The sequence below is a fragment of the Heterodontus francisci genome, chromosome 34, assembly GCF_036365525.1.
Source record: "Heterodontus francisci isolate sHetFra1 chromosome 34, sHetFra1.hap1, whole genome shotgun sequence".
NCBI classification, from domain to species: domain Eukaryota; kingdom Metazoa; phylum Chordata; class Chondrichthyes; order Heterodontiformes; family Heterodontidae; genus Heterodontus; species Heterodontus francisci.
The window spans coordinates 15,940,845-15,953,256 of NC_090404.1; the positions used below are offsets into that span (position 1 = coordinate 15,940,845).

Consider the following 12,412-nt stretch of genomic DNA (forward strand, 5'->3'; position numbering starts at 1 on the left):
ACGATGGACGTTTGATCTCTAAATGCACGCGCTGTGCCTCGTCCCAATGGGGTCACCATTTTGAAACTCACATGTAATCCTCTGAGCCGCTGATGGTGACCGTCTCTCTCCTCAGCTTCACCAATATGGCAGCTCCTTCCTGCTGAAGTCCAATGAGCCTTGCATCCTGCAGCACCTGTCTCATTATCATCTGATCCTCTTCTATAAGAACAGGAATTTCCTGTCACACAAACAGAAAATTATGTCACAGGGAGACACGCTCACAGCCCTAAATATTTAAGTAGTCCTTGTCACATAACCCACCCTCAATATAACGCTTTCAGTTAGAACGCTCTCTTCTCTTGCACAGCCCACCCTCAATATAAAGCTTGCAGTGATGACACTCCCTCTTCAGTGATGTGGACAGATTGGAGAAGCTGGGGCTGTTCTCCTTGGAGAAAAGAAGGTTAAGAGGAGATTGGATAGGGGTGTTTAAAATCATGAGGGGTCTGGACAGAGTAGCTGGGGAGAAACTGTTTCCACTGGCCGAAGGATCCAGAACCAGAGGGCACCGGATTTAAGGTGATTGGGAAAAGAGGCAACGGTGACATGAGGAAACCCTTTTTTACGCAGCGGGTGGTCAGCATCTGGAACCCACTGCCTGTGAGTGCGGTGGAGGCAGATTCAATCGAGGCATTCAAGAGGGAATTGAATTGTTACTAAGACAAAAAAAAAATTTGCAGGACTACGGGGAAAGGGCAGGGGAGCGGGATGAGGTGGAGTTGCTCTTGCGGACAGTTGGCACGGACACGACGGGCCGAATGGACTCCTTGGGCTGGATTTTAGATGTCTGTCGCACAAGAACAGGCGGCAGACGTAAACTAACCGCTCGTCACGGAGCTGCCGTGATATTAAACGCAGTGGCTCGTTTAAATGGACGGGGTGGACTGCACCCACTGTCCGCTGGCCCAGGATAACGTGGAGGAGACGGGGGGGGGGGGGTGGCGGGGGGTCCGTCCTGGCTTCAAGCCCTTAAATTTAATTCAAATTTTTAAAGTTATATGCATACACGGGAGTGCCGGCCACCCACCGCAATATCGGAGCGGAACTGCTGGCGGTACCAGCTAAGACATTAATTCGTTCATTTACATTTATTAACATATTTAAATGGCGGTCCCGTCACCGAGCAGCTGCCAGGAGGCCTTGCTGCCGCTGGCAATACGGGGCCGTGCCTTCCCAGCGTTGAGGCCCGTGGCGCCCCTCCAACCCCTGCCACGACCCCCGATATCGGGGGGCGGGGGGGGAGTCGGTAAAGTTCATCCCCTTCTGTGTTGTAACCATTCTATGAGTCTATTCCATCACACCCTCAATATAAAGCTTACAGATATGACACTCCCTCTGTTACACAACCCAACCTCAATGCAAGGCACTCATTAGGACACTCTGTTACACCACACCCTCAGTACAAGACTTGCAGTCATAACACTCTCTTTTATACAACACCATCAATCACAGGCTGTGCTAATGATGGAGGAGCTGTTATCTGAGAGTGGTACAGACTGTGTGTTAGTGATGGAGGGGCTGGTATCTGAGAGTGGGACAGACTGTGTGTTAGTGATGGAGGAGCTGGTATCTGAGAGTGAGACAGGCTGTGTGTTAGTGATGGAGGAGCTGGTATCTGAGAGTGGGTCAGGCTGTGTGTTAGTGATGGAGGAGCTGGTATCTGAGAGTGGGACAGGCTGTGTGTTAGTGATGGAGGAGCTGGTATCTGAGAGTGGGACAGGCTGTGTGTTAGTGATGGAGGAGCTGGTATCTGAGAGTGGGACAGGCTGTGTGTTAGTGATGGAGGAGCTGGTATCTGAGAGTGGGACAGGCTGTGTGTTAGTGATGGAGGAGCTGGTATCTGAGAGTGGGACAGGCTGTGTGTTAGTGATGGAGGAGCTGGTATCTGAGAGTGAGACAGGCTGTGTGTTAGTGATGGAGGAGCTGGTATCTGAGAGTGGTACAGACTGTGTGTTAGTGATGGAGGGGCTGGTATCTGAGAGTGGGACAGACTGTGTGTTAGTGATGGAGGAGCTGGTATCTGAGAGTGAGACAGGCTGTGTGTTAGTGATGGAGGAGCTGGTATCTGAGAGTGGGACAGGCTGTGTGTTAGTGATGGAGGAGCTGGTATCTGAGAGTGGGACAGGCTGTGTGTTAGTGATGGAGGAGCTGGTATCTGAGAGTGGGACAGGCTGTGTGTTAGTGATGGAGGAGCTGGTATCTGAGAGTGGGACAGGCTGTGTGTTAGTGATGGAGGAGCTGGTATCTGAGAGTGGGACAGGCTGTGTGTTAGTGATGGAGGAGCTGGTATCTGAGAGTGAGACAGGCTGTGTGTTAGTGATGGAGGAGCTGGTATCTGAGAGTGGAGAGGTATGTTTTGTTTAGTTCTCAGTGTCGACGTGTATCTGGCTCCCATTACCTCAGCAGATTCAGGCAGTCGCTTGGCCTCCAGTTGGTCACTTGTGCTACGCAGGAAGTCGACAGACGCTCTGCAGGCGTGGAGCAGTGACTCCAGACGCTGGAAGAGGTGGTAAATTCTGTTAGTGTGTTTGAAGTGCCCAGGTGTTTCCTTTGTTCGGACCGCACAGAATGGTTTGGGTTGGGGCCTAATTGTTTATCAGTCCTGACCTGTGCGCTCCCATGTGTTGCAGGGTCCTAACACCACTTCAAGCTGTATGAGAGAGGCTGTGTGAGTGAGAGGGAGAGATGGAGACACCAAGGGTTTTTCAGTGGAGTTTACACAAACTAGGGTTGTAATCTGTGGAATTTTAGAAAGTTAAGGAGCGATTTGAGCAAAGTTTTCAAGATGTCATGGGGAAGTGATTGGGTTGATCGAGAATTAAACTATTTCCGCTGATTGGAGTGTCTAAGACTAGGGGGAGGTGGTTGCGCAGCGGTAATGTCCCTGGACCAGTAATCCAGAGGCCCAGGCTAGTGTTCTGCAGACATGGGTTTGAATCCCACCACAGCAGTTGGTGAAATTTGAATTCAATTAATAAATCTGGAATTAAAAAGCTAATCTAATGGTGACCATGAAACCATTGTCGATTGTTGTAAAAACCCATTCGGTTCACTGCTGTCCTTTAGGGAAGGAATTGTGCCGTCCTTACCCGGTCTGGCCTACATGTGACTCCAGACCCACAGCTATGTGGCTGACTCCTAAATGCCCTCTGAAACGGCCGAGCACGTCACTCAATTCAAGGGCAAATAGGGATGGGCAATATCAAATATCAAGAAAAATTAGAGCCAGACCTTTAAGGAGTGAAATTAGGAAACACTTCTACACGCATCGGGTGGGAGAGATTTGGAACTCACTTCCTCAAGCAGCAATTGATGCTGGGTCAATTGTTAATTTAAAATCTGAGACTGATTGTTAACCAAATGTATTAAAGGATACGGGGCTGCTAAGGCAGGTATATGTAGTTAGGTCACTGATCAGCATGATCTCATGGAATGGTGGTACAGGCTCGAGGGGCTGAATGGCCTCCTCCTGTTCCTATGTTTCTGAGAGAGAGAGACTGACATAGACATCCTCCCACCCTTCCTCTGCTAACTCTTGACCTCCCCTGCTCCACTCACTCCCCTTCTCCTTCACTCTTTGCTCACACCCTCTTCCCATTCTGCACTGTTCACTCCTGTCCTCCATCCCTTGATGTCTTTCTCCCCACTCCTTCACTCCCTTCCCATTCTCCCTCCCTCCACTGTTTGCATCACTCACTCCACCGCTCATTCCCCTTCCTCCACTCACTCCCGTCTGGTACTGTACGACCCGTGTGCATCTCAGTGTCAGCTCCTGTACATGCGCAGTACACAGCGGGTAAAAGGGAATGATTCACTCCCCTCTGGTACTGTACGACCGATGTGAGTCTCACTGTCAGCTCATGTATGTACAGGTAGACACAGTGGACACTGTTGTTTACTGAGTGAGCGTGATCTCACCCTGTACATTGAGCTTGACTTCCACAGGGTGACAGAGATTTGTCAGTGAGCGCAATGTTTAACCACAGGGAGTGAGTGTGAAGCATGTGACTGAACAGCCATTCAGACAGCAATGCATGAGGAAGAAATAACACCCACTCAGGATTGGGAGGAATCCGATTTTATAACTGCATCACCTTCCACCCCATACTATCCTACCCCAAGCTGGGATCGAGCAACCAAATCAGCGCAAATGGGTGGGGATGGAACCTGGGCCCATCCTGCTCAGTGAGCCTCAGTTACACGGCAGTGGATGTGGGTTCCAGCTCGGGCTCCAGGAACCCACACAAGATACTCACCAGTCGATAGCGAACCCACTTCTCATGAATGTACGGGAAGCCTCCGGCGAAGTCTCGCGTCAGCTGAGCAGGCTCAACATGCTTGTACAGGGTCCGGACTGACGTCAGGAGATCCACCTGCGGGCAGCATTTTGATAGAGTGTGTGAGCAGGGCAGGGCAGGGCACAGCAAGATTTCCCTCCAGGTAGATGCCTCCGTCAATTGGTCACCAGAAGCCCACGAGCCGAAAGATCCAGGGCAGGTACAGCAAGGGTTAGCTACAGAGTAAAGCTCCCTCTACACTGTCCCCATCAATCACACCCAGGACAGGTACAGCACGGGGTTAGATACAGAGTAAAGCTCCCTCTACACTGTCCCCATCAAACACTCCCAGGACAGGTACAGCACGGGGTTAGATACAGAGTAAAGTTCCCTCTACACTGTCCCCATCAAACACTCCCAGGACAGGTACAGCACGGGTTAGATACAGAGTAAAGTTCCCTCTACACCAGGGTTGTCCAACTTTTTCAGGCAAAGGCTAAATTACGATTTTTGCTCAGCCCGTGGAGGCTGGTGAGCAAATTTCGAAAGATAAAGGGATTAGAAATTTATCTTACTAATAAAAACAACAATATATGTGCATTTATAAAAAATTGGCTTAGATACAAAGTAAACCTCCCTCTGCACTGTCCCATCAAACACTCCCAAAACAGGTACAGCAAGGGTTACATACGGACATACGAATTAGGAGCAGGAGTAGGCCTCTCAGCCCTTCGAGCCTGCTCTGCCATTCAATAAGTTCATGGCTGAACTGATTACTCCAGGTTCCCGCCTACCCCCCAACAGCCTTTCATCCTCTTGCTTATCAAGAATCTATCTATCTCTGCCTTGAAAATATTCAAAGACTCTGCTTCCACCGTCTTTTCAGGAAGAGAATTCCAAAGACTCACGACCCTCTGAGAGAAAAGATTTCTCCTCATCTCTACCTTAAATGGGCGACCCCTTATTTTTAAACAGTGACCCCTAGTTCTAGATTCTCCCACAAGGGGAAGCATCCTTTCCACATCCACCCTGTCAAGACCCCTCAGGATCTTATATGTTTCAATCAAGTCGCCTCTTACTCTTCTAAACTCCAGCAGATACAAGCCTAGCCTGTCCAATCTTTCCTCATAAGACAAGCCGCCCATTCCAGGTATCAGTGTCGTAAACCTTCTCTGAACTGCTTCCAACGCATTTACACCCTTCTTTAAATAAGGAGACCAGTACCGTACACAGTACTCCAGATGTGGTCTCACCAATGCCCTGTATAGCTGAAGCATAACCTCCCTACTTTTGTATTCAATTCCCCTCGCAATAAATGATAACATACTATTAGCTTTCCTAATTACTTGCTGTACCTGCATACTAACCTTTTGTGATTCATGCACTAGGACACCCAGATCCCTCTGTATCTCAGAGCTCTGCAATCTCTCACCATTTAGATAATATGCTTCTTTTTTATTCTTCCTGCCAAAATGGACAATTTCACAATTTTCCACATTATACTCCATTTGCCAGATCTTTGTCCACTCACTTAACCTATCTATATAACTTCACAACTTACTTTCCTACTTATCTTTGTGTCACCAGCAAATTTAGCAACCATATCTTCAGTCCCTTCATTTAAGTCATTTATATAAATTGGAAAAAGTTGAGACCCCAGCAGAGATCCCTGTGGCACACCACTTGATACAACTTGCCAACCAGAAAATGACCATTTATCCCTACTCTTGCTTTCCTGTTAGCTAGCCAATCTTCTATTCATGCCAATATGTTACCCCCTACACCATGAGCTTTAATTTTGTGCAATAACATTTGATGTGCAACTTATCAAATGCCTTCTGGAAATCTAAGTACAATACATCCACCAGTTCCCCTACATCCACAGCACATGCAACTCCCTCAAAGAACTCCTATAAATTGGTTAAACATGATTTCCCTTTTACAAACCCACGTTGACTTTGCCTGATTACTTTGGATTTTTCTAAGTGCCCTGCAATAACATCTTTAATAATAGCTTCTAACATTTTCCCCAACGCAGATGTTAAGCTAACCGGCCTGTAGTTTCCTGCTTTCTGGCTCCCTCCCTTATTGAATAAAGGAGTTACAGTTGCTATTTTCCAATCTAACAAAACCCTCCCCGAATCTAGGGAATTTTGGAAAATTAAAACTATCGCATCAACTATCTCGCTAGCCACTTCTTTTAAGACCCTAGGATGAAGTCCATCAGGACTCAGGGACTTGTCAGCCCGCAGCTCCAACAATTTGTTTAGTACCACTTCCCTGGTGATTGTAATTTTCTCGAGTTCCTCCCTTCCTTCCATTTCCTGATTTACAGCTAATTCTGGGATGTTGCTTGTATCCTTAATAGTGAAGACCGATGCAAAATACCTGTTCAATTCATCTGCCATCTCCTTATTAATAATTATCCATTATTAATTCCCAGACTCACTTTCTATAGGACCAACACTCACTTTGTTAACTCTTTTCTTTTTTAAATATCTATAGAAACTCTTACCATCTATCTTTATATTTCTAGCTAACTTTCTCTCGCACTCTAATTTTACCTTCCTTATCAATCTTTTCAGCATTCTTTGCTGTTTTTTATATCCTGTCCAATCTTCTCACCTGCCACCCATCTTTGCATAAATATATCCTTTTTAAGTTTGATACAATCAAACTTTTTTAGCTAACCACGTATGGCGGATCCCCACCCCCCGGAAGTTTTCTTTCTCGTTGGAATGTATCTATTCTGTGTATTCTGAAATATCCCCTTAAATGTCTGCCACTGCATCTCTATTGACCTATCCCTTAAACTAATTTGCCAGTTCACTTTAGCTAGCTCTGCTTTCATGCCCTCATAATTGCCCTTATTTAAGTTTAAAATACTAGTCTTGGACCCACTCTTCTCTCCCTCAAACTGAATGTAAAATTCAATCATATTATGATTGCTGCTACCTACGGGCGCCTTAACTATGAGATCATTAATTAATTCTACCTCGTTGTACAATACCAGGTATAGTATAGCCCGCTCTGTGGTTGGTTCCAGAACGTACTGTTCCAAGAAATTATCCCAAAAACATTCTATGTACTCCTCATGTAGGCTTCCTCTGCCCATCTGATTTTTCCAATCCATATTGTATAATATAGTCTATATGTAGGTTAAAATCCCCCATAATTATCGCTGTACCTTTCTGACAAGCTGCCATTGTTTCTTCCTTTATACCCCGTCCTACAGTGTGGTTAATGTAAGGTGGCATGTACACCACTCCCACAAGTGACTTCTTGCCTTTATGATTTCTCATCTCTACCCAAACTGCTTCTACATACTGGTTTCCTGAACTTAGGTCATCCCTCTCTATTGTGTTAATACCATCATTAATTAACAGAGCCACCCCTCCACCTTTTCCTAGCTTCCTGTCCTTCCTAAATGCCAAGTACCCTTCAATATTCAGGTCCCAATTATGTCATCCTGCCGTGTCTCTGTAATGGCTATCGGATCGTACTTATTTATTTCTATTTGCACTCTCAGTTCATCTATTTTGTATCTAATAGAAACATAGAAAATAGGAGCAGGAGTAGGCCATTTGGCCCTTCGAGCCTGCTCCACCATTCATTATGATCATGGCTGATCATTCAACTCAGTAGCCTGTTCCCGCTTTCGCCCCATACCCTTTGACCCCTTTAGACCCAACAGCTATATCTAACTCCTTTTTGAAAACGTACAATGTTTTGGCCTCAACTGCTTTCTGTGGTAGCGAATTCTACAGGCTCACCACTCTGTGGGTGAAGAAATTTCTCCTCATCTCAGTCTTGAAAGGTTTGCCCCGTATCCTTAGACTATGACTGCTGGTTCTGGACTCCCCCACCATCGGGAACACCCTTCCTGCATCTACCCTGTCAAGTCCTGTTAGAATTTTATAGGTTTTTATGAGATCCCCCCTCACTCTGCTGAACTCCAGCGAATATAATCCTAACCGACTCAATCTCTCCTCATGCGTCAGTCCCGCCATCCCAGGAATCAGTCTGGTAAACCTTCACTGCGCTCCCTCTAGAGCAAGAATATCCTTCCTCAGGAGACCAAAACTGCACCCAGTATTCCAGGTGTGGCCTCACCAAGGCCTTGTATAATTGCAGCAAGACATCCCTGCTTCTGTACTCGAATCCTCTCGCTATGAAGGCCAACATACCATTTGCCTTTTTTACCACCTGTTGCACCTACATGCTTACCTTCAGCGGCTGGCTTATGAGAACACCTAGGTCTCGCTGCATCTTCCCCTCTCTCAGTTTATAGCTGTTCAGCTAATAATCTGCCTTCCTGTTTTTGCTACCAAAGTAGATAACCTCCCTTTTATCCACATTATACTGCATCTGCCATGCATTAGCCCACTCATTCAACTTGTCCAAATCACCCTGAAGCCTCTCTGCATCCTCCTCACAACTCACCCTCCCATCCAGTTTTGTGTCATCTGCAAATTTGGAGATATTACATTTAGTTCCCTCATCTAAATCATTAATATATATTGTGAATAGCTGGGGTCCTAGCACCGATCCCTGCGGTACCCCACTAGTCACTGCCTGCCATTCAGAAAAAGACCCATTTATCCCTACTTTTTGTTTCCTGTCCACCAGCCAATTTTCTATCCATCGCAATACACTACCCCCAATCCCATGCGCTTTAATTTTACATGCTAATCTCTTATGTGGGACTTTATCGAAAGCCTTCTGAAAGTCCAAATAAATCACATCCACTGGCTCCCCCTCATCAACTTTACTCATCAACTCAACCCCTCAACACATCCTCGAAGAATTCTAGTAGATTTGTCAAGCATGATTTCCCTTTCGTAAATTCATGCTGACTCTGCCCGATTCTACCACTGTTCTCCAAGTGCTCTGCTATAAAAACTTTGATAATGGACTCTAGAATTTTCCCCACTACAAACATCAGGCTGACTGGTCTATAATTCCCTGCTTTCTCTCTACCTCCCTTTTTAAATAGTGAGGTTACATTAGCTACCCTCCAATCTGTAGGAACTGTTCCAGAGTCTATAGAATCTTGGAAGATGACCACCAATGCATCCACCATTTCTAGGGCCACTTCCTTAAGTACTCTGGGATGCATAACATCAGGCCCTGGGGATTTATTGGCCTTCAATCCCATCAATTTCCCCAACACCATTTCTCTACTAATACTGATTTCTTTCAGATCCTCTCTCTCACTAAGCCCTGTGTTCCCCAACGTTTCTGGTATGATATTTGTGTCCTCCTTTGTGAAGACAGAACCAAACTATGCATTTAGTTGGTCAGCCATTTCTTTATTCCCCATAATAAATTCCCCTGTTTCTAATGCTACGTGCATTCAGATACAGAACCTTTAGTTTTAGATACAGAGTAAAGCTCCCTTTACTGTATCCTTCGACCCATGTTCAGAACATTGGCCTTCACTGCGCACCAGTGATATGTCCGTCAGCGTACCAGCTACCTTCCTGGTGCCTTTGGCTGTGATTGACAGTTAATGACACTTTTTTCTCACTTGTGGTACTTTCTGCGGCATTGAGCAGGGTTAACCCAGTCTCTGAATGCAGTTCGGTTTGGATCATTACATCGAGGCATTGAGGTTAGTTGTGTGAGTTGGAGATGGATTAAAATACAAGCACCAGAGGTGAAGTGTGGTTGTTGTAAGCCTGAAAAAACCTTGAAAGGCTTTATTGTCGGTCACTGGTCTCTCAGTGGCGGTGGATTTTTTCATCTGTACTGGCCGGCAGTAAAGAATTGCCTGGGCATGACGCTGAGGAGAAACCTCGGGCGGTGGGAATCGAAGGTTGGTAACAGAATCTGCCCGATCTTCTGTCCCGTGATTTAAATAGAGCGAGAATCAGGCAGATGCGTCGCGGGTAGATGATCCTTCCCTGGCCAAAATTGGACAGGGTGCAGAGGAGACTTACTGGTTTTGATGGAGTAAATAAGCAGAAACTGTTTCCACGGGCAGGAGGATCAGTAATCAGAGGCCACTAATTTATGGAGACTGGCAAAAGAGTCAGACGAGAAGTGAGGAGAATTAAAAAAAAATTTTTTTTTACGCAGTGAGTTGATATGATCTGGAATGCATGGCCTGAAAGGGTGGGGAGGCAGATTCAATAGTAACTTTCAAAAGGGAAGTAATTAGTACTTGAAAAGGAGAAATGTGCAGGGCTCTGGGGAAAGAGCAAGGGTGTGGGAATAATTGGACAGCTTTTTCAAAGAGCTGTCACAGGCACGATGGGCTGAATAGCCCCCTTCTGTGCTGTACGATTCTGTGATTTTCTTTCTCGCTTGCCATCTCTGACGATTCTTTATACCTGGACGACAGGCAAAAATCCACCCCCTACATCTGAAACATCAAATCCCGCTCCACTGACAAGGTCAACTGGTTAACAAGGAGACCAACGGGTCCTGCGTTCCATCTAAGTTGGGCACAGCAATTTCTCGTGGGGAAACTTGATGACACCATTACCTTAGCAGCAGGTAAGGGTCAATTATGACAGAACTACCATAGCAACAGGAAATGCCCAATCACTGTAGCAATAGGGAATGGCCAAATACAATGTCATTACCATAGCAGCAGGGAATGGCCAATTACAATGTCATTGCCGTGGCAACAGGAAACGGCCAATTATGACATCATTAGCATAGCAGCAGGGAATGGCCCATTATGTCATCATTGCCATAGCAATAGCGAATGATCAATTATGAGGTCATTACTGTAGTAACAGAGAACAGCTCATTACATCATCATTACTGTAGCAACAGGGAATGGCTAACTATGAGCTCATTACCGTAGCTTTTACCAACACAAATTGGGCATTTTTTTTCTTGGTGCCCCCTTTTTAAAAAAAGGACCGTGTATGTGCGTAGGGAATGGCCAATTACAATGTTATTACCACGGCAACAGGGAATGGCCATTTATGTCATCATCACCATAGCAACAGGGAATGACCAATTAAGAGGTCATTATCATAGCAACAGGAAATGACCAATTATGAGGTAATTTACTGACCCAAATTGGGTCTTTTTTTTGGTGGTGCCCCTTTTCAAAAAAAAGGCGTGTATGTTTATTAGATTCTGACTGGTGACACTGGTCACCCTACGGATCAAACAAAAGACCAAGGGGTTAATGTTACCATAGCAATAGCTAAAGGTGAAACACATGGGTTCTAAAGTACCTGGAAGCCCAGCAGCCCCTCCGCACTTATTGAAGACTCCTTGCCCGCCAGCACCAAGACGGAGTGAATCCCACTGTGGAGAGTTTTCTATGGGAAGACAAACGGGGAAGGATCAGAGAGGAACGTCTGAACTAAAGCACTGGAGTCACTTTAATAATGTTCCCCAGGCTCCCATTACCCAAACAATGGAGCATCTTTATCAAACAGATCTCCTGTGCCACCTCAACCGTCACCGCGCAACGCACCCCACCAAAGCCCTGAAAAAAGGAGTCAAGATTGTGAAACTCCCCCACTAAAAGAATAAAAATGGGGCTGATATTCCTGCAGCACCAGCTTCCCCACTGGAATTTCAGAATATCATAAAATATGAGAAGCGACAGACACATTACCAGCTCCTCCACCATCACCACCTCCCCACCCCCGCTCCCCATCGCATTCTGCTCTTCTAATCCGAGGAATAAGAGGAGACCAGGATTTCTTTTTCATGTTTTGCAAGCGATCCACTCCAGGTTTTGCTAGCTGACCAACTTGGCTCAGGTGCCGGACAGCTGTTGACAGCCACGGAAATGTTGCTGAGCAACTCTACCCCACCCCTTTAATCTCCTGAGGTAGACGTCTGTATAAATACTCCCTGACCTTTGGCTCACAGAAGGTCACGGAACAAAAACTCCAGAATATTCTTTCATCCCCACATTTGTGCTACTCAGCTGGAATCAGGGTAGTGATTCAGACCCCAGTGTTGAGTGTTAGCCATCAGCTGAACATTAAAGCAGTGTTCACTGCGTGATGGGGCAGCCTAGTGAGGCTCTGCATTCACAATATTGGGTACAGCTGTCATTATGTTACTGGGCTAGTAATCCAGAACCCTTATGTTGGATTGTTATAAAAACCCAA

General features: G+C 46.0%; 1 protein-coding gene across 1 annotated transcript in view; it reads right to left on the bottom strand.

Annotated features, from left to right (window-relative positions):
* Positions 1-12,412, bottom strand: part of LOC137349110 (mucin-3B-like) — a 65,849-nt gene that overhangs the window by 31,726 nt on the left and 21,711 nt on the right. Inside the window, exons 5-8 of the mRNA XM_068014463.1 lie at positions 11,519-11,605; positions 4,299-4,415; positions 2,441-2,539; positions 72-220 (exon numbers count right to left, since the gene is read on the bottom strand). Of these exons, the coding sequence (XP_067870564.1) occupies positions 72-220; positions 2,441-2,539; positions 4,299-4,415; positions 11,519-11,605 (452 nt within the window). The remainder of the gene's footprint in view (positions 1-71; positions 221-2,440; positions 2,540-4,298; positions 4,416-11,518; positions 11,606-12,412) is intronic.